Source organism: Babylonia areolata, chromosome 24, assembly GCF_041734735.1.
Source record: "Babylonia areolata isolate BAREFJ2019XMU chromosome 24, ASM4173473v1, whole genome shotgun sequence".
Taxonomy (NCBI): Eukaryota; Metazoa; Mollusca; class Gastropoda; order Neogastropoda; family Buccinidae; genus Babylonia; species Babylonia areolata.
In genome coordinates this window covers 45,612,598-45,633,962 of record NC_134899.1, presented here as the reverse complement: position 1 = coordinate 45,633,962, position 21,365 = coordinate 45,612,598, and the positions used below count along the sequence as shown (strand labels likewise).

General features: G+C 40.3%; 1 protein-coding gene across 2 annotated transcripts; it reads right to left on the bottom strand.

Moving 5' to 3' along the window:
• Window positions 1–292: 292 nt before the first annotated feature.
• LOC143299230 (divergent protein kinase domain 1C-like) lies at window positions 293–20,188 on the bottom strand. 2 transcript variants are annotated; one of them, XM_076612432.1, is made up of 4 exons: window positions 19,898–20,188; window positions 12,219–12,295; window positions 10,654–11,757; window positions 293–7,013 (listed from the first exon to the last, which is right to left on the bottom strand). In XM_076612432.1, exons 1-4 carry the CDS (start codon window positions 20,028–20,030, stop codon window positions 6,705–6,707), a joined length of 1,623 nt encoding a protein of 540 aa, XP_076468547.1. In that variant the 5' UTR covers window positions 20,031–20,188; the 3' UTR covers window positions 293–6,704. The 2 variants fall into 2 exon arrangements, with proteins under 2 accessions (XP_076468547.1, XP_076468548.1); XM_076612433.1 differs by lacking the exon at window positions 12,219–12,295 and having other exon boundaries at window positions 19,898–20,006.
• Window positions 20,189–21,365: the final 1,177 nt, after the last annotated feature.

Below are 21,365 nucleotides of genomic sequence, written 5' to 3'. Positions count from 1 at the left end.
AGAAATTGAATCGACCGTGTCGTACTACATTCCCGGCGGGTGTAACTAAACTTGTACATCTATCTAGATCTAGAGAAAACGGCTAAATGTTGCGATAGCCACGTCTCCTTTACCGCGGACTTAAAAAGAATTTTTTTTTTATTGCCTTTAAAGATTTTTTGAATGCCCAAGATACACCAGAATAATATGATTTAAACAGCGTTCTCACTGCGAATACCGCAATTGATTTATCGCCCTTTAAAAAGTATGTTCAAATATTAAATTTTAGAACGTCAGTTAAGGAGCCACGATAGTGTAATGGGTAAGACAGTTTCTTCTCACCCGAACACGCGGGGTTCGAATTTGGTGAGGACTTTTTCTTTTCTTTTTTTCTTTTTTTAACCCGAAGCTTTATAGTAACAAATACAGAACACATTTTAACAATTAGATTTTTTTTTTTTAAAGTGTATCACAAGTGAGTCTTGAAGGCCTTGCCTCTCTTGTCACAAGAATGTTTTTTAACGTAATTCAGCACGCTTTGGACGTATAAAAAAAAACAACTTCGTCACCAATGACTGACGTATGGCACTGTTCTTTGCAGATGTTTAGTTCACACTTCTGCCATGCTCAGTCTAACTTGTAGTGTCAATGGACGGACCAGAACGACCCATCCCCAGTTTTGGATATTTGATCAGAGCCCACTGAACATTGCAAAATAATTCAGGAAACAGATTCCATTTTTCTTTGCCTTTTGTCTCAAAACCAGAATGGATGTGATTGCTCGGTGTACTATGTTGCCCTCGCTCATATTTAAAATAGTTCTGTGAATATCGTATTGGGCCCTGTGTTTGTGTGTGTGTGTGTATGTGAGAGAGAGAGAGAGAGAGAGAGACTGACTAATTGGGTAGAAACACAAGAGCTCTTGTACTATTTTGATGATGTAAGTAGACTATGCCTCAAAATACATATGCTTCCTCAGTGAACGTTACTGTTAGAGTGCTCGCACATCCTGCAGTGTGAAATTTGCAAAACTCAGCATGGTGTTTTTCTGTGCTGGAGATTATTCCAGTAGTTTGATTTAGGTGCAGCGATGTACACAGCCGCACAGTCAGATGCTTCTCATTGCTACAAAAATCATGTTCATGCCTGTGCACGTCAAGCTTTGTGGTCACACATCATAAAATAACGTCATCGTTAGACACTTTCGTCCCAGACGTCAAATTGAATTAATAAAGTTTAGAACAAGCAATAATGGACTGCCTGTTAATAAACAGCGTTTTGACAATAATTTTTTTTTTTACCTATAAATGAACGAATCTGTGAAAAATGTACCACAAACAATATTGCTGATGAATTTCATTATTTGTTTCCGTGCCCTTCTTTTTAAAAACACCAGACAAAAAGTTTTGTCTACATGCTATAGAATACTATAGAACCCATCCAAACTCAATACAATATTCTACTCACTGGTTTCTGAGAGAAAAAAACGTTTAAATGGAAATCCTCTGTCTCTTCCATACCCATTTTATTTCGATAGAACTATGTCTATTGACAGAGGAAAAAACTGAGTACTTTTGGAAAATTTACACGTTCTAACGTTGATTTGTATATAGTTGTTTGCGTTATTATTCGAGTACTAAGGAAAATTGACTTGTTGATTTGTATTTGCTTGTTTGCTAAAGTTAGCTTTAAAAATTGTTCTTGACATCACTTTTTATAAAGATGGATGTGTCAACTGTATCAATGACTCCAGGGGGCATGTAGAATAAACTTCTTGTCTTGCCTTTGCCTTGTCTGGTTGTCAACGTATTGATCATTAGTCACATTTTTGTACATTTTTTTTATGTGAAATGTGCTGTACAATTCTATAGATTACATTACATTTCATGTCTTTTACATTATCCCTCTTGAGGTTTCTTTCTTCTCCTGGACCGTTAAGAGTTGTCAGAAAGACATGTCTGCCTTCGGTGTGCTGTCCATTAATTTTTTTTTAATAAATTTTTAAAAATTTTTTAAAATAATGGTCATTCTAGTTAAATCAGTATACAGATACAGAATACTTTATTATCTCAATAAGAGAAATTCATGCGTGTACGCTACATAAACAATGTACGGTATGAACACACAAAGGAATAAAAGGCTCACATGCCAAGTTAATGTGGAACCTCACAATCATAAACACCCACTGATCACAGTCATTCAATATCAGCGTAAATGTATACATAAAAGAAAATATGCTTAACTGCTAAGTTAATTTAAGCATCACATAAAATAATCACAGCCATACACATGCATAAATAAATAGCACACAAATCTATAACATAGACATGTATACACGGTTAAAACTAAGCTATTTAGCAGTATTTAAAATATAATACAAAATCTAAAGTACACACACACACACACACACACACACACACATCACATCACATGCACAGACTCATTATAACAATAGTTGTGCATTAAGATTGATCAATTATTTAAGAACTGAATTGACTGGGGTATAAAACTGTTGCGGGCTCTAAGAGTTTTCAGACTGGGAAATCGGTAGCGTTTCCCTGAAGGTAAGGGTTAGTGATATTTTGATAGTACATGGCTGCCATTGCTTATGATCTGTGTTGATTTTCATTTCATCCGTCGTTTGTACACTCATTCAAAGGTTCTTGTTTGACGCCAACTATTTTGCTAGACACATTTACAATTTTACTCAATATGTTCTTGTTCTCCACGTTTAAAGTTCCATACCAGCAGATAAACGAGAAAGTTAAAACTGATTCAATGAAGCAGCGATAAAAACTCTGAAGGATTTTGGGACTAACCTGAATGTTTCTGAGCTTCTGTAAGCAGTAGATGCGAGACTGGCATTTCATTTGGATGTGACAGGTGTTGGATGTAAAATTAACGTCAATTATTGTTCCTAGATACTTGTATTCCCTAACTCTTTCTGCTTGTGTGCCGTTGATAAAGAGACGAGGGAGAGGGGTCGGACTTTTCCTGAAACCAATAACCATTTCTTTCGTTTTTTCAACATTTAATTCTGAATAGTTCTCCTTACACCAAGATGAAAAGATCTCAACTTGTTCAAAATAGTGTCAGAGTTAGAAGGATCTTCAAGGACAGAGTCATCAGAGTATTTGATCAAAGTGTTGTTTCTGTACCAGTGCAGTCATTGGTATATAATGTGAATAGGACAGGTGACAACTGTTCATTGGGGGGCACTAGTTGAAGCTGATTTAAAAGAGAAAAGAGCTTGATGGAAACGAACAGAGTGGGTCCTCTTAACGAGATAGTAGATGATCCATAGAACGAGCTTCGAACTGAGATAAAAGGAAAGAAGCTTGTATGGAACAGTGTAAAACAGAATGTATTTGAGAATATACAGTAAACGCGTCAATAGTGTATTTATTCTATGTGTTCTGCCCAGGATTTATATATCTTTTATGTAAATTGCAAGAAACACAATATTTTACTATTTTTAAATGTTCAGCGAACTAATCGGGAACAACCCAGTCGACTTTTCCGGAACCGTAACCTCAACGAAAGTAACTGTCATGATCCGGAAATACGGCTTACTCCGGGAGACTACAACATTTCATTGGTATGAGTGTAAAGATTGTTTTCACTGTGTTTAAATCCAAATTTTGTATTGGCTGACAAGCATTTCTAGGGAAAATGAACTGGTTAAAGTTTGCACCCCCCATCCCTCAAACACACACGCATGCGCAGACAGACAACCAAATTATTACATAGACTCACTTTGTTTACACACGTGATTCAAATATTCATGCTTCAGATTTGTACAGCCTGAAAACGTGGTCACGTTTTGCGAAATAGAACTTGTAAGGACGAATGCCTGTCCATGGACGTTGCAAGCTGTGAATTTCAAATGGACTACATCTGAACTGGCAAGTCTTTCTGACCACCCCATTTCAAAATCCTACTGATGTCGAATGAGGTTTATAGAGGATGGTCAAACTATACTTTTTCCGGTTAGTGCACGTGATACATAATCTTTCCCATGCTCTTGACCCTTAAACAAAGCTTTTGGCAAACGTCAACAGTGATATAATTATGTTAGCATCTTTACCAGAATAACGGTGATCTCGTTGTGGGTGTCCGGAACATCGTGTTAAATCGCAGGGTATGCATCTTTTCTCCTGCTTGCTGCTCCTGCTGTTCTCTGTGTGTGAGTGTGTGTACTGCATGTGTGTATATGCGTGCGTGCGTGCGCTCTTAATCTCCACTCCTCCCGTACCCCGACCTCCCGACTCACATTCATATCGGATGAACATAATAAGAGGCAAGGAAACCTTGGCCTAACAATGATTTATCTTTGGAAGGTATTCAGGTTGAACAGAAAGGAAATTACACAAAAATGTGAAGTGTAATAATCCCTAAATTGCTGTTGTTTGAATGTTATGATATTGAGATGGCTGTCTAATATACAAATTTGTAAACACTTGCATGATTCATACTGTGTGTCATACAATCATGTGGTTTTCTCTATCATGCTCACACCTCCTTAGGGGGCGGGGATTGGGGTGGAGCTTAATTATTCCATTTTATTTCATTGTTTCGTTCTGTTCTGTTCTCTCTCTCTCTCACTCACTCTCTCTCGCTTCTGTTCTTTTATACACATTTTCCAAGCAGAAGAATACCCAACTTTCATCAGGAAAAAAGGTATAGATATAACTTAATAAGGCTTCAACAAATCAAATCAAATTATGGTGCGTAGAGCCTCGCCGACACGGCTTCAATAAAGAGTAAGTGGACTTACGAATTTCAAGCAAGTGAATCTCTCTCTCTCTCTCTCTCTCTCTCTCTCTCTCTGTGTGTGTGTGTGTGTGTGTGTGTGTGTGTACCTCTGGTTTTTAGTTCCTGGATTTAATTTGTGCTTTGTCAAAAATGGAACTGAAAGCGAGCTACATTTTCTTTTCTGTTGCTATGCTTTCATTAGTTTGGCTGCACGAAACATTCCGCTTAGATTTTATACACATCCCAGTTAGTTTCGGTCCAGTATAGAAGAAGAACGTGTTACTATGTTGAGTTACTTACATGGTTCAATCCACATCTGATGTGTTAGAGTGTTAAAAATACGCAGATGGAGGTTACCGTTTTTACCATTTTTACGCACGTGTCATTGCTCTTTTCTGTATTTTATTCACTCATGCATGATGAGAGTTCAGTCTAATATCATCATCTTAGATGAACAGACTGTTTAATGAATAAACGAACAATGCATGATGAGAAAATTAATGGTCTTCACACGAATAAACAATCTGTACCCGAAACTGTCTTTTGGATCTGATAATATGAAACTAACGAAACACACATGACTGCACAAATGATGGAGAGCTTGTGTGGTTAGTGGAACGAAACAGGATTTGTTGTGTTCTGCGGGTTGTGGTTTGAATGGAAGATTGTGTGGCTGGACGCTGCAGTGTTATTCGGGTAAAACACACACACACACACCACACACACACACACACACACACACACACACACGCGCGGACCTGTTTGTTTTTGGTCTTTTATGACGTAAAGGGTGAACACTGAGATGTTACATAAACTTACTGGTTCACATTGCAGTGCGTGCGATTGCAAGAGGAAGTTTTATTATCTGCGTCGTGACAAGGACCGTCGTATAACATGACAAGGACCGTCACATATCTTGACAAGGACCGTCATATAACTTGACAAGGACCGTCATAAAACTTGAGAAGGACCGTCGTATTACATGACAGGGACCGTCGTATAACACGAAGACCGTCGTATAAGTTGACAAGCTCCGTCGTTTGACATGAAGAGCATCGTCATATAACATGACTGCCTCAGGCACACCACAACATGTAGACGTTTTCTCAGGATCTGCACAGACCAGTCTAGACAAGGCTGACCGAAACTCAGTGAAACTGTTGATTCAAATTTTCTTTAATGTTCATTCTAGTTAATTCAGTGTCCACTTCAGAATATTCATGTGCAGTAAATACGTCGGTGGTGTCATGTACTGTATGTGTTCTGTCCATAATTTGCATTTCTTTTCTTTTAAATGCGAGCAAGAAAAATGGTGTCATACCACCCATCTTCTTACCAAACATAGCCTACTTTTCAGCAAATGGGAAACAGTATTGTAGTGTTTTTGGAATCGGAACAAACCTAAACGAAACAAGCCGTAAATGATCCGCAATAACGGCTTATTTCGGAAGACTTACAACCTATTATTGGTATGACTGTGAAGATTTTTTTCCTACTATGTTTAATCCAAATTTGGTATTGGCAAAGTATTTACAGTGAAAATGTCAATGTTAAAGTTTAACACACACACACACACACACACATGAACACTGGGTTATAACATAGACTCACTTTGTTTACACAACTGAGTCAAAAAGAAGAGAAAGACAAAAGGCTGTTCAAAGACTATTTCACACACACAAAAGTGGGAAAAGTGTTATATCAGAAACATATTGGACCAGCCGGACAACCTGTCGGCGGAAATCCCTGTGCTGCAGAAGATGGAACAGGGGTAACACTGGTCACTGAGTGACAGATGTTAGACACACGTTTCAGCACAGACACTTTTCACACGCTAGAGGCCTTGATTACGATGTGAAGTATTCACTGCACAAGTTCTGTTTTCTCTGTCTGTCAGTCTTCCTTTTTCAAGTTTGCCCATTTACTAAAAGTACGCTGTACGGACCTCACTGAATTCTACAGTTCAACCTTCAATCGTTCATCAAGGACTGGTCGAACGATTTACAATGTTCAAACAAGAAAAACAAATCGTTTCCTCCTCCGATGTGCAACAGATCATGGCTGTTCTCCACACTCAGGGAGTTCTCCAAAACGTCCACAAGCTTTCTCCCCGTAGAGGCAGGCGGCATTTTCAAGGGTACTCCTTGCCATACACCAGTGACATTGGTGGCACACTCACACAAGGACCTGCTGACGTCATCATAAACTGCCACCGGAAAGGCGGTAAAGACAAATCCATACTCCAGCGAAGGGCGGAGAAACACGTTTTCACATATCCCCTGTCAAACACACACAAAAAGGCAACGCTTGCTGTGAACGTCTTAACAAACAGCCCCTGATTCTGATCAGAACTAACTTATAAATGCTACGTCTGTGTGACAGAAGAGATTGAGACATGGACAGAGATCACAGTAAAGGAGATAGAGAGCTACACACACACACACACACGCGCGCGCATTCTCTCTCTCTCTCTCTCTCTAGCTGCGCCAGTTATCACGGATACATGAATACACTGACGTACATTTATAATCTGTGTATTGACAAAAACTCAGTACATTCCGAACACATTTAAGAAAGCACAAGTTATTAATAATTACAAATTAGGAGACGTCTCCGATCCGTCAAACTATATGGCAATTTCCTTTATTTCTGTTCTTTCGAAACCACTAGAAAAGCACATAAACAAACACATTTCTAATCACTTTCTTGCCGATGAGCTTTTACATCCAGCTAGCTCAGTCTGGCTTCAGAGAAAAACATTCATGCCACACAGCATTAGTCAATCTTATAGATGACTGGCTTGCCAATATCAATAACAACAGATACTGCAGTGTTCTGTTTGTTGATTTCAAAAAAGCATTTGATATAACAGACCGTAACCTCTTACGTAGAAAACTTGAACTATATGGACTGGCAAACAGTAGTCTTAGTTTACTTCAATCATATTTCACAAACAGGCAACAATGTGTGGCAATGGGTTCATCAGTCTCCGCGCTAGCAGTACTTGACTATGGCGTCCCTCAGGGGGTCTGTTTAACTCCTTTATTATTCTCAATAATATACATAAATGACCTGCCTCTCCATCTAAAATCCGCGTGCGAACTCTTTGCGGATGATACAACAATCCACACATCCCATACTGATATTACCGCTCTTGCTAAAGACTTACAAGAAAGTACTAATGAACTCGTTCAATGGACTGAACTTAACCACACGTCTCTTTATCCACAGAAAACAAAATGCATGTTGATCATCACCAGACAAAAGAGGCAAAACAATATCGATAAACTTCCTCCCATCCAACTTTAAAATGAACCTATTGAACAGGTTAGTGATAATAAGGTTCTGGGAGTCATATTAGACAACAATCTCACTTGGATTCCTCACATAACTTCCATTTGCGAAAAGACAGCCGAGAAGAATCATCAACTGTCCAAAATAAAGCACCTCCTTGACCTCCACTCACGGAAATTGTTTTTTCAAGACATATCCAGTCTGCAATAGATTACGCAACAACACTATGGGACTTCGCCACTGTGAACACCATGAAACCATTATTAAATCTTCATAAACGGGAGCTCAAGCTGGTACACTTAAAAAAGACTTCCCTTTTGGACTCAGACTATAAACAAGTGAATATTCTCCCTCTGGTCCGTAGATTAGAGTATAACAAAGGAATAACAATGCACAAGATTATGACAGGAAATGCACCACCAACACTAATAAACAAATTCTCTGTAGATTCATCGAGGAATCCCCCAAAAGTCCATATCCCAATCCCAAGAATTGATTTATTCAAATCCAGTTTGGTTTACTCGGGCGCCACTCTATGGAACTCACTCACAGAAATAATTAAACAACACCACTGCCCATCTACCTTAAAAAACAACAACATTACCTTTCCCACCTTATGACAGTGTAATGTATTGTCCATTTTGTTGATACCGATTGACTCCTGCTGTGTACGGCTGCCCATGACCCCTCACTCCCACACCTCATCATATTGCACCCCTGTCTATTTGTGTGAATTGAAGTACTATATTATAATATTTCATTCGTTTATAATGCATGTTACTTCTATTTGCTTTCTCGGTTCTTTCATTTCTTTCTATTAAATGTAGTTATATTCATGCAGTAGTTGCCATTTGCTCCTTTGTTAATTCGATGTATCTATGTATGTGTAGCGTATATGGATTTGTCCGAACGCAGTGACGCCTCCTTGAGCAACTGAAACTGAAACTGAAACTATGTATGTGTACCGATATGCGCATAGTCCTCATGTATATTTGTATATATATGCATCTCTCTCTCTCTCTCTCTCTCTCTATATATATATATATATATTGTGTGTGTGTGTGTGTGTGTGTGTGTGTGTGTGTGTGTGTGTGTGTGTGTGTGTGTGTGTGTGTGTGTGTGTGTTGATTAGATGATTTCAATGCGTGTTACCTCGTTTTCCTTATTTGTCTGTCTGTCTCTCGTTCACCTGTGACATTTTTATTTTCATATACTATTTTCTATGTGCAATTATTTGCTTCCTTTGGCTCAAAGCTATGACTATGTGGAGCTCTATTAGACTTACTGTTTCACATTCACATTAGTATAGTATTTGATGATGCTTATGTGTGTGTAAGTGTAAATGTGCGTAAGAGAGAGAGGGAAAGAGAGAGAGAGAGAGAGAGAGAGAGAGAGTGCGTTCTCTATGTTTTTTTCCCTGTGTAGTTTATTAATATCACGCTTGTGTGTGTGTGTCTGTGTGTGTGTGTCTGTGTGTGTGTGTCTGTGTGTGTGTGTCTGTGTATGTGAATGCGCGCGCGCGCGTGTGTGTGTATCTTATCATTACCATACTTTTGCCTTTATGTAGTATTGTGTACGCAGTTCATGACTTTTAGTAGCATTGCGTAGTGCATGCAATGATTTATATAATGTAGTATTGTGAAGTGTGGACCCTGTTTCAGGGCGGTGTAAAAAAGCACGCCGGTGCTTATCTATTATCCAGGAAAATAAAGAATTTTGTCTTGTCTTTTCCTGTCTTGTCTCTTTCTCTCTCTCTCGCACACGTTCACGTACACGTACACGCATACACATATACAATGTATGCTCATGTCTGTGAATACGTGTATGTGACTGACCAAACATAAATACATTCACTAACATCAGTTAAGTAATTAATCATATGGTTCAGACGGAAAACGTTGCATGCACAGGTACGCTTTGTGTACATTACCCCCACCACCCCACCTCCCAAATCCCACATCTCAGTCTTTACAACACAGTGCTTGTAGGCGCAGACGTTTGTGAGAACTTTCATCGTTTTCTAACATGAACAGCCTCATTGCAGCTGCAAGAAGAACTACCGCCCCTTGTTCTTTGGCCCAGGTGTGTATCCTTCGCACCTGCATTGAATTAGTAATGGCCTGGCTTGCTATAGGGTCTGCAACAAAGCTTCAGACTGTCTTCGCCAAGTGGCACCTATCCAGCGTGTTAACGCCAACATGTGCCAAGAGCCACACGCCTAGCTGTGGAGAAGCCCGACTCCTCACATGAGCTGACACTATCACCATTACCGCTGCACAATGTATGATAGTCGGTCGTTTTCAACTATGACCATCATAACAGCAGAGGAGTTAACTGCTGCCCGGACTATTTGGGCTAGAATTTGATAATAGTGGAGAGTGTCTTGCCCAAGTTACACCCCAACTCTCTCGACCAGTAGGGTTTTAGGACAGTCGGCGTGGGGATGGTTCCCAAAGGCCAACTAGCGCCCAAGACTGCCGCCGAACACTAACAGCCAGTGCAATTTCCCCTCCTAGTTTGAGAGTCATAGTCCTTCACAAAAGACTAAGCTGTAAATGTACAATACGCCATGCATAACGACGCAGCTAGTTATGATAATACAATGCCGTGTGCGAAACTAGTCACCTGCAGATTATTGTTGACGCGTCGTGACGCACACCTTCCCGCCCCCTTCCAGCACCATCCCCTGCACATGACGTCACTGCAGTCCTTGTGCTCTGTGCACACGCCTGTGTCCACCACCGATGTCTCGGGTTCTGCCGCCATGTTGAAGTCAAAGAGAACTAAATCAGCATCAATAAGTTTCAACCTCCTGTCATCTGTCCCAATGGCAAAGTGTTCCAGTTTGGGATCACATAAATGGATGTGCCCCGAGAACGTGTCTTCTTGTTCTAAATACTCCAGTAACCGCAATATCTTGATAGCAGCGTGTGCTAGAACAGGCCAGGAATGATGACGGCCGAATTTCGGTCCATGCTGGATATAAACGTGTTTGGATTTATCCTCGAAGAGCCTGTCCCCCATTTCATCAAACAAAGTATTTCCAGTCTGATGAATGTGGTTGTCAGTGTTTTTGTGATTTTCTAGCAAGACCACAGAGTTACGCACGGTCTGAACATTGCCTTTCTCGGGTCCATCTTTGCTTTCTTTGTCCCAGCCGAGTAAACTGTTCAAAGCAAATGCTCTGTCGTGTTGTTCGTCTTGATTCAGGATCGGGTCACAAAACTCCACCAAGTACAGAGGTCCACAAGTGCCGTACACCTTGGGGAAAACGCCCGTATTTCTGTAAGCTTGAAACAACACGTACTCTTTCTGCTGGAAAAGCTGCGTGAGGCTGTTGTAAAAAGCAAAGAAAGAGAAATTCCCGTTCGAGGCGGCTGGCTTTCCCCCCAGCATTTCCCGGAGAAGCCTGTCTACTACGGAGGAGTTACCAGGAAGGTGGTGACGTAACAGTCTTCTGAGGGATTCCTTCCAGTCGGCATCATTGTCAACCGCTGTATCGTTCAGCGTGCTGTAAAACTGGTCATATCCTTCAGGGGCGGCGGTCACCTCGTCATGTTTTAGGACGGCCTTGACACTGTAGCCGTGCTTGCAGAACCCACGACACTGCGCCACCATCACCTCCTTGTGGGCGTTGCCGTAGGTGCTGGTGACGTCACAAATGTCTCCACGCAGGCAGAGGGGAGCGCACAGGTTGCCAGTGATGACATTGTTCCGGTACATTCGACACTGAAAGCACACAGAAAAAGAGCGCTATCAATTTGCAAATGCAATGCAAACACGCTTTGAGGAAAAAAAAAAGATGGCTTGAATACCATACTCAGCAATACCTATTGATAATACATCTAAAATAAGACTTCAAAGTATGCATTTCTGCATTTCATTGTACTTATATACTTATAGCATTTCAAAGTCTTTTATTTTAGATACCAATTATGTTTATTAAATCCGACACACAGACACGACACACACTCCCTCTGCTGTCTGCATATATATATATATATATATATATATATATATTTTTTTTTTTTTTCACTGGAAGCACGCTATCAGCGTAGTAAACACTGCTGTCTCAACCACAGCAAGTACTAAGTGGGAAGGGGACAGATAAACCAATCTCCACTCTGAGAACGCTCACTCTGACTCCGCGACAGGGCGATGACAGTCACAAACAGGACAGACAGACTCACGTGAAGCTGAATGGAAGCCGGTAGAGAGGATGGGTCACACAACTGACCACCTGCTAATCTGGCTTCCATCTCCTTGACTGCAACACACACACACACACACACACACACACACACATAGATGTACCACTTGATTTCATACGAATATTTTCAACCCAGCTCTCACCACCGAAAAACAGAAAGGCTGTCTGTCAACAAAAAAGGATCATACCCACAACGGCCCACTCGTACATAGTCAACGTGGCAGCCAGCTGAACACGAACGGAAACTCTGTGTGTGTGTGTGTGTGTGTGTGTGCTGTCACATATAACACACAGTAAACAGCAGGCAAGTTGTAATACGATATAAACCTGTCACACCCAAGCCGTTTCACTTTCATCTTCCACTGACAAGGAATCAAAGGTATCTGTCCCATTAAGCCCCCACACGGGGTATAAAGCTGTTGGGCATGTCTCATGAGGGCTTAGGAGTGGCGGACAAATGACGGACCTTTCCTCCCCATCCCTCCTTTATGGCCGTTCTCGCTGCCCTCGTTAAGTCTCCTCTGGCTCCACCAACCCATTAATGAATGAACTGAACGAATGAGAGAAGTGGAAAAAGCAAGGACGCGCTTTTTTTTTTTTTTTTGTTGTTGTTGTTGTTGTTGCTTTTTTTATATATAATCTTTTTTCTTCTTTTTTATTTTAATTTTTTTTTTTTACATCCGGCCCTCCGGGGAAAAAATCAAACAAGCACAAGAAAGAGAGAGACAGACAGACAGACAGAGAGAACGAACGAACGAACGAATTTTATTGCTATACAGCTGTTCAGCCCATTCAGCAATGCGACACGACAAACATCAGTAATCGCGACGCGATGTCACAGGCATGGAGACCATGGCAATGTTTTGTTTTGTTTTAAATGTACTGTCAATTGACACAATCATTATTGTCAATATCGAAATTGTCACTGGCAAGTGGTCCAGTTGGCAAGGCGAGGCACAGCAGTGAACACATGAACTGGATCAGGCCACGAAGCGTTTGCAGGCCTCGTTCTGCACGTGCTTGGGTGTCGGTGTGTTGTGTGTTGTGGATGCGTTTTCCTTTCCTCAGTTTGGACAGCTTAACACGTTCTTCTTATAACATGTTCTTTTCATGCTATTTTACAAACCAGTATGTGCAATCTACATCACTGTTTGTGGTGCACGAGTGTTCTAGAACAATATCATCCGACTCACACAACAAAACATCTGCACTATTAGACTTACGTAAAACAATCTTTCGAAACGCTATATTTCTGTGTTTGTCCTTCAAACGTCTTTGTATGGATCTGTCAGTTAAAGCAGCAACGAAATTTTTCACAACGCCAGCATCGAACAGAATCTTCACAATAATGAAGGCGGTAGTCAAGGGAAAGAAGAAGAAGAACCCGGCCACTGTACTTTCTATTGCCGACTCACTGTCATTGTAAAACTTCCTTTGGTATTCGTGACACTGCACTAGCATGGATCACATCTTACCTGTCAGATCGTACACAGAAAGTGTGTGCAAATGGTAGATACTCTAGAGTATCTGCCTTAAAATATGGTTTCCCACAGGGGTCCGTCCTAGGTCCTGTTCTTTTCGTGCTGTATGCGGCTCTTGTGTCGGATGTCATCAGTCATCATGCGATGTCGCATGACAGCTTTGCTGAGGACACACAACTTTATCAGTCGGCTTCCATAGCTGAATTTGATGCACTGGTGACTCAAACACAGGAGTGCATTGCTGGCCTAAAGGACTGGATGACTCTCAACAAGCTGCAACTAAATGATGGTAAGACTGAATTTATGATAACCTGTCCAAAGAAGTTTCGTCAACATCCTTCCTTTCCTGACTCTGTTCTGATCAATAGCACACCTGTTTCACTTTCTCCTTCTGTTCGCAGTCTTGGTGTAATCCTAGACCAGTCTCTTTCCTTCCAACAGCACATTTCGAATATCTGTAAAGTTGCCTGTTTGAAACTGCGTAGATTCAGCTCTATCCGCCACTATCTCTCAACCGATGCAACCAAGACACTTGTATGCTCTCTGGTTCTCTCAAGATTGGATTATTGCAACTCTCTTTTGGCCGGCCTTCCCAAATATCTGTTAGACAGACTCCAACGAATTCAGAATAACGCTGCCAGACTCATTTGCAGAGCTTCTAAATTTGACCATGTTTCTCCACTCCTTCAGTCTCTCCACTGGTTGCCTGTTTCTGATCGAACAGACTATAAGCTATCCACTCTGACCTTTTGTGCAGTCAACGGATCTGGCCCCATGTATCTTTCTGAACTCCTCCATATATACACCCCGTCTCGCCAGCTCCGTTCTTCCTCTGATACTCGACTTCTCAGGATACCTCACGTCAGAAGTAAGATGGACACAGATCGTTCTCTTTTCAATCGCCAAAGACGTGGAACAAGCTCCCTGGTAACCTCCGTCATTCTGATTCCCTCGCATCTTTTAAATCTCGTCTCAAAACTCACCTTTTCCCTCAGCAATAAGATTAATTGTGGCAGGTCCACTTCCTTTGCGTTAGCTGTGCTTGACTATGTGTATACATATGTATGTGTACATAACTACATGCATGTATATGAATGTGTATTGTGTGTGCGTGTGTAAGTTTGTGCCTGCCTATGTGTGCGTATGTGTTTGGGTAGCTGTTAGATATGTATGTTAAAATGTATGTATGCAGTGTGTGTGTGTGTGTGTGTGTGTGTGTGTGTGTGTGTGTGTGTAATATTGATGTAATGTTTTATGTTAACAAAAGCGTTTTTGTAAAGCACCTAGAGCAGATTTCTGAATAGTGTGCTACAAGTATCTATTATTATTATTATTATTGTAAGGTTGTCGAAGGAACTGAGAGGTGGCGCAGTCCGATGATGAAGGAAGATCCAAGTTGTCTGGCACATGTGGCACACCTGTTGCTGGCCGTCGGAGTGTGTTGTGTGTCTCTGTCCGCTGTATCAATTTGCATGGATCGACTGCCAGAAAAAGACTGGCCCTTTCAAGCACAATCAGCACCAGCTGCGACACTTGCCTGCCTTTCTTTCTGCTGCCTGGCTCTTTCCTGATCTCGTCTGATCTGACTGTGTGAGATGGATTAGATAGGGTGATGGTGAAGAACACGCTTGTGAAAGTGTGTTATCTGTCCAAGTCTAAAATATGTGATAATGAATGAATAAATAAATGTCCTTTTAAGCTTGCTATATTTCATTTAGACCTTTATTCTTTGTGTTTCAGAACCTGAACAGAGGGAAATGGACACAGACTTATGAATTCATGAGGAAACAAAACCCAGGAAACAAAAACTTCAGCTGCACAGTCATCAGAATGATACCCAGAACTGAGAAGACATCAGACCATGAAAATGGGAAGGAACAGGACACAGATCAACATGCCAGTGGAGCACTCTTCTGCTGTTTCCTCCAGTCAGCAGCAGTGGTAAGTGATACGTCAATTATGAGAGAGATATTTTTTCTGGTAGAAATTTGCCAGAGGGGACTTTTTCTTGCCATGGATTCTTTTACAGACACCTATCTAAGTAGGAAAGGTATTGTATACTATTGGTATTAGTTTAATTGTATTACACTATCAGTCTGCTGAAAATACTCAGGGCCAGTGGAAAGAAAGCATAGTACAAAGAAATTACCCTGTAATCATATCACACTGTCAACTGAAAAGTGAAAATAATCGACCTGTACAAAGAAAATAACACACTGATAATCTGACAGTTATATATATATAATGAATGGTTATAAGTTATGGTTGTATGTTTGTGTGTTAGTCACTTAGTCTGCGTTTGTGCGTTTGGTCTTGGATTGACGTGAATATGAGGCCAAATTAAGACAAGTATCAGTATCAGTAGCTCAAGGAGGCGTCACTGCGTTCGGTCAAATCCATATACGCTACACCACATCTGCCAAGCAGATGTCTGACCAGCAGCGTAACCCAACGCGCTTAGTCAGGCCTTGAGAAGAAAAAAGAAAAGAAAAGATAAATGATAATAAAATAAAATAAAATAAAATAAATAAAGTAAAAAATAACAACAACAAAAATAAATTAAAAAAAATAAAATTAGGACAAAAGGTGTGTATGTGTGTGTGCGTACATGCGTGTGTGTGTGTGTGAATGCAAAGATGGTGTGTGTGTGTGTGTGTGTGTGTGTGTGTGTGTCTGAGTAAGATGGATTAGATAGGGCAGTGGTGTTAGTCATTTAGTGAGTGTCAGTCACTTAGTATATGTGTTTCTGCGTTTGGTATTGGCATGTATGTAAGGCAAAATTAAGACAAAAGGTGTGTGTGTGTGTGTGTGTGTGTGTGTGTGTGTGTGTGTGTGTGTGTGTGTGTTGCTATATTTCATTTAGACTTTTATTCTTTGTGTTTCAGAACCTGAACAGAGGGAAATGGACACAGACTTATGAATTCATGAGGAAACAACACCCAGGAAACCAAAAAAATGAAGAGCCAATTTTCAAAAGTTTGGGAAATAAACAGATCTTGTACACAGTATTGTTTGTTCACTCAAATGTCTCATGCTCATGAATGCATGTAAGAACTGTAATGATTGAAAAAGAGTGTGAGTTACCAGAACCATTGTGCATGAACCAGTACATATTTTTTATGATTTTTTTTTAATATATCAGAATCAGAACATCTTTATTATCACAGAAGAGAAATTATCAGATTTTCTTCAACATGTGTTCATCTTGTGTATTTTAATATGTCACCATATTTATCAACTTGATTTCATAAGCTTTTCACACTTTTTTTTTCGCAGCGAAACAGTTGTTCACAATATAGTCTTTCAAGGTTAAATGAAATGCATTTCAGTTTTTTCACTTCAATGACTTTATTGTTATCACTTGAATAATGTTTTAAGATATATATATATATATATATGTATGTATATATATGTATATGTATATATATATATGAACAATATAAAGAACTCTGTGCAGGGAAGCTTGGGCAGACAGACAGATATGTAGTTATGTATGGATGTAATGTTAAGATATAATGTACTGAGTGAGAAATCCAGGACAGTTGCACTGTGACAAAATTCACAAGACCAATAGACAATCAAGTCAAGATGCAGCACAACTGATTTTCCACTTGAGATCTGTGAAAATGAGCACCCTTTTAATTGTTGTTTCAACTGATATTTCACCAAATTAACTCATTAGAACAGAACTGCATTGGGAAATGTAAATGTTATTTATACCATGTCACAAAATAATTTTAACACTATTTCATATTGAATGAATTTCACACTCTGGCACATCCTATCAACTGACAGAGATGAAATTAAAAAAAGAAAAGAAATTAAAAAAAATATATATATAGCCGCTTGCTTCACAGGCTGCATGTATGGAAGATGCTTTCCTTTTCAGCCTTCTGTTCATTTGCGTCTTTGAGAAGATTGATTGTGACTTTTATTTATGACATCTGTTATGTTTTAGGTGATTTGTTTGTTTTTCTTTTATTCAGAAAGTGAAAGTTTGCTTTTCTTGTAGTCACCCATATCTTTTTGTTGTTGTTTTTTGTCTCAAGCATTTCCCCCATGTGACAGAGTTGCAATCAATGCTTGTTACCTATTGATTTTTTGTGAGTTTTGTATGATAATGCTTGATTCACAATGTGCAGTGCTCTGATGTTGTATAGCAATATGTATTTCAAGATAAGTATTTATGCCTCAACATCAAAACCCATCATATCAATACGAACACATCAAATAATTACAATGTCGAGATTGACCATCCAAATGTCGCCATTCCTTTTTTTTCCTCATAGAATCCATACTAATTTTTAATTGATTAACGAGTATTTGGACCGATGATGGATGTTTTCCGTATATTTATTGCCTCAGATACATATTTTGCAAGTGAAAGTATTATATCTTCATTTTCTGTCATCAGCATGCCGAAGAAATCTTTTCTCTGCGCTGGAGCTGTATTGAAAATGGTAGTTTTTTCGCAGTTCATCATATCTTTTGCAGTTAAATATGAAATGATTTTCATCTTCTGGGCTTTCGCCAAACATTGGGCAAGGGGATATTGCTACGTCTGAATCGAACCATCTTCTGTTGGCATGCAGTCCAAGTGCTCTCAGCCTGAGCTTCACAAAGCAGACTTTATGTCATTAATTTGTAATAATCTTAATATACTTCTCTGTTTGAAATATTGATTTGAATGAATAGAACCATTTATACCTAACATTGCTCTCTGTTTCTCCGTGCCAGTTTTGTTTGTAACATGCTATAAGCCTGTCTTTAAATTCCGATACAAAGCCGCTCTCGTGCCCTACTCCTTGGCGCATCCAGACCAGACCGAATCCATGTTCCGTTTGTGTTTTCTTGATGTGGAATACCCAGGTCTGTTTGTCCTTCTCCTCTTGCAGCAGCAGCATCTCGTATGCTTGTCTACATAATCGTGATGTTGGCGGTCTTGTTAATTTGAGCCAATATTTTCTGCGTTTTACAATTGATCTAATATTCAATGGAGAGAGAGAGAGAGAGAGAGAGAGAGAGAGAGAGAGAGAGAGAGAGAGAGAGAGAGAGAGAGAGAATGAAAAAAACAATAACATAACGTGAAAAGACGAATGCAATTACTAAACACACACATTCGCATTCTCTCTCTCTCTCTCTCTCTCTCTCTCTCTCTCTCTCTCGCACCCACTATCATCTTTATCATACTGATCATCGTCATACTGTCACCATATTTACATTGAGTTTTATTACTCTAACAACTGGCGACAATATATACAGTGAGGGTCTGCACATAACATTGTCGCCTGTGCAGGGCGAATACATAATTTATGCATTTAGGGTCTATACTTATTGTCGCCGGCGACAATATGTGCAGGGGTGGCATGCAGCAACACCGGCCGATGGGCGAAGACTTTCTGTCACACAACAGACAAAAATTAAAACTGCACGCAGGAAAGAATACGAAAAAATGGGTGGTGCTGTAGTATAGCGACGCGCTCTTCCTGTGGAGAGCAGCCCGAATTTCACACAGAGAAATATGTTGTGATAAAAAGAAATACAAATACATGTCACACCGATGGATTCAGACTGTGCTGTTTCAACTGCAGCATTCCGGGGCCTTTCTGTGGGTCCGCTTTTCTTCTGCTGCACATATCGGTCTTTCTCCTGATTTCATTTGCGTGGTAGGAACTCACTCACTGTACACTCAACACGGTACAAGCCAGACGGCAAAAAAACAAACAAAAAGCACAAAAATAACATGTCCCTGGTGGTAACAGAACCTGTGACTTCCTGAAGCCGTCAGTCCATAACACTGAAGGACGTAGGTCTCCGTGTACACATGTCTGCTGTTTAAGTACAAGGGATCGAGCGTCAAATGTGTAGCCCGTTCAGAGACTGAGAATGCTGCGGGTATTATACACGTACGCACACACCACAGATAAGCTGACAGAGGGACTTAAACATAACTTAGTACAATGACCAATGCACCCATATTTTCCCTCTCTCTCTCTCTCACTCTGTGTGTGTGTGTGTGTGTGTGTGTGTGTGTGTGTTTGCGTGCGTGCGTGCGTGCGTGTGTGTTGAGTGCATCAATATTTGTGTGAACGGAAGAGAAAGGAGCTCAAAACAATACTCAGTCGAAGGGGCCCATCTTTAGGTTCATGCAGATTACACCGACAGCAGAAGAACGTACCTGCCCAATGTCCCCAGATCGAAGAGAAGCCAAACTTGCAGCACACACTCACACTTCCCAAGCACAGCAAAAAACAAACTCCTCGCAAGATTCTTTTCCTCCGCCATCGCAGAACCCCGAGATGAAAGTTCATTTTTACCCTCAAGTTTAAACTGCAGTTGCCTTAAGTCCTCTTCTGCGTCGTCTGCAATGTTCTTTTTTTCTTTTCTTTTCTTTTTTTCCGCCTCGTACTTCCCGCGAGAAGACGGGTGGCCCGTTTTGTGAAGTGGGTCTGTCCCACTGACTGCAGACACAGCCTGTTCAGGGCGTCAGCTGTCTACGGTTAGCTCCCCCCTCCCCCCAACCCAACCTAACCACACACCTCCGCCCTCTCACTTCTTTCCTTGTTGCTGGGGTTGACATGACAGTGGGATTAAGCCCATCGCACACGGGGCGTCAAGCAGCAAGTTTAATGCGACAAGCAACAAGCTTCGCGCAGCGCCCAGTGTGCGAGGATTTCAAGCAACAATTTAAGAGTCTGACGCAGCGCATTAAGGCCACTGAGATCGTGTTTATAGGTCAGTGATTAAGGCCCATCGCCCACGGGGCGTCAGCGTCGGCCGCGCTTCAGTTTTTGATGCCTCGCTTCATTGTCGCGGGGACGCTTGAAACCTGTCGCGAGGCATGTCGCTCGCACACGCGCGACAAACCTCCCCAGGCATCACGCTCCATATTTGGAAAGTCACGTGCTGTCAGTGTCGCCCTGACGATAATTTATTGTTGATACTGAAGAGGAAATTATGGTTGACTGTTGCAATGAAAATACCCCCCACTTTTTCGAAGGAAGAAAACAAAAAACTTCGATTTTTTTTATTTATTCATTTTTAAACAAATTTTTTTTTTTTTACATTTGAAATGGGGCAACAGTTAGATATAACATGCTTTTCTTGTTTTATACTGTTTGTTTCTTTATTTTCTTTTAACGTTTTTTCAAACACATCACCACGTTTCCTTGAATTTATTCATCACACACCCTATCCAGGTTATCGATCTGTTTAATAGTTATTATTCAGTCACTTTTCCATGCATGATATTGATATTCATTGCAAAACCAATCATTTGATCAATCATTCAATCACTCACCATGCAGTCACTATATTAATTGTTACATCAATCAAATGATCTCTCATCTGTTAACTGTCTCCAACAATGTAATGAAATAAATTCTGTGTTGTTTAGCATGCCATTTTGCTTGTCTATTCATTCATGCAATTAGATAAACTGGATAAATTTATCATAGTTCATACTTATATATTCATTTATATGTATTCACTGATTTAATTTTATTCACTTCATGTATAAGTCATCAACACTTTATTTATAAACATGAAACCGTATTTATTCATTATTTCATTCTATTCATTTGCTACTAAATTGTTGACCTATTTGAATTATTTTGCTTCTTTGCCATCCAGTTTTCACCGACCCT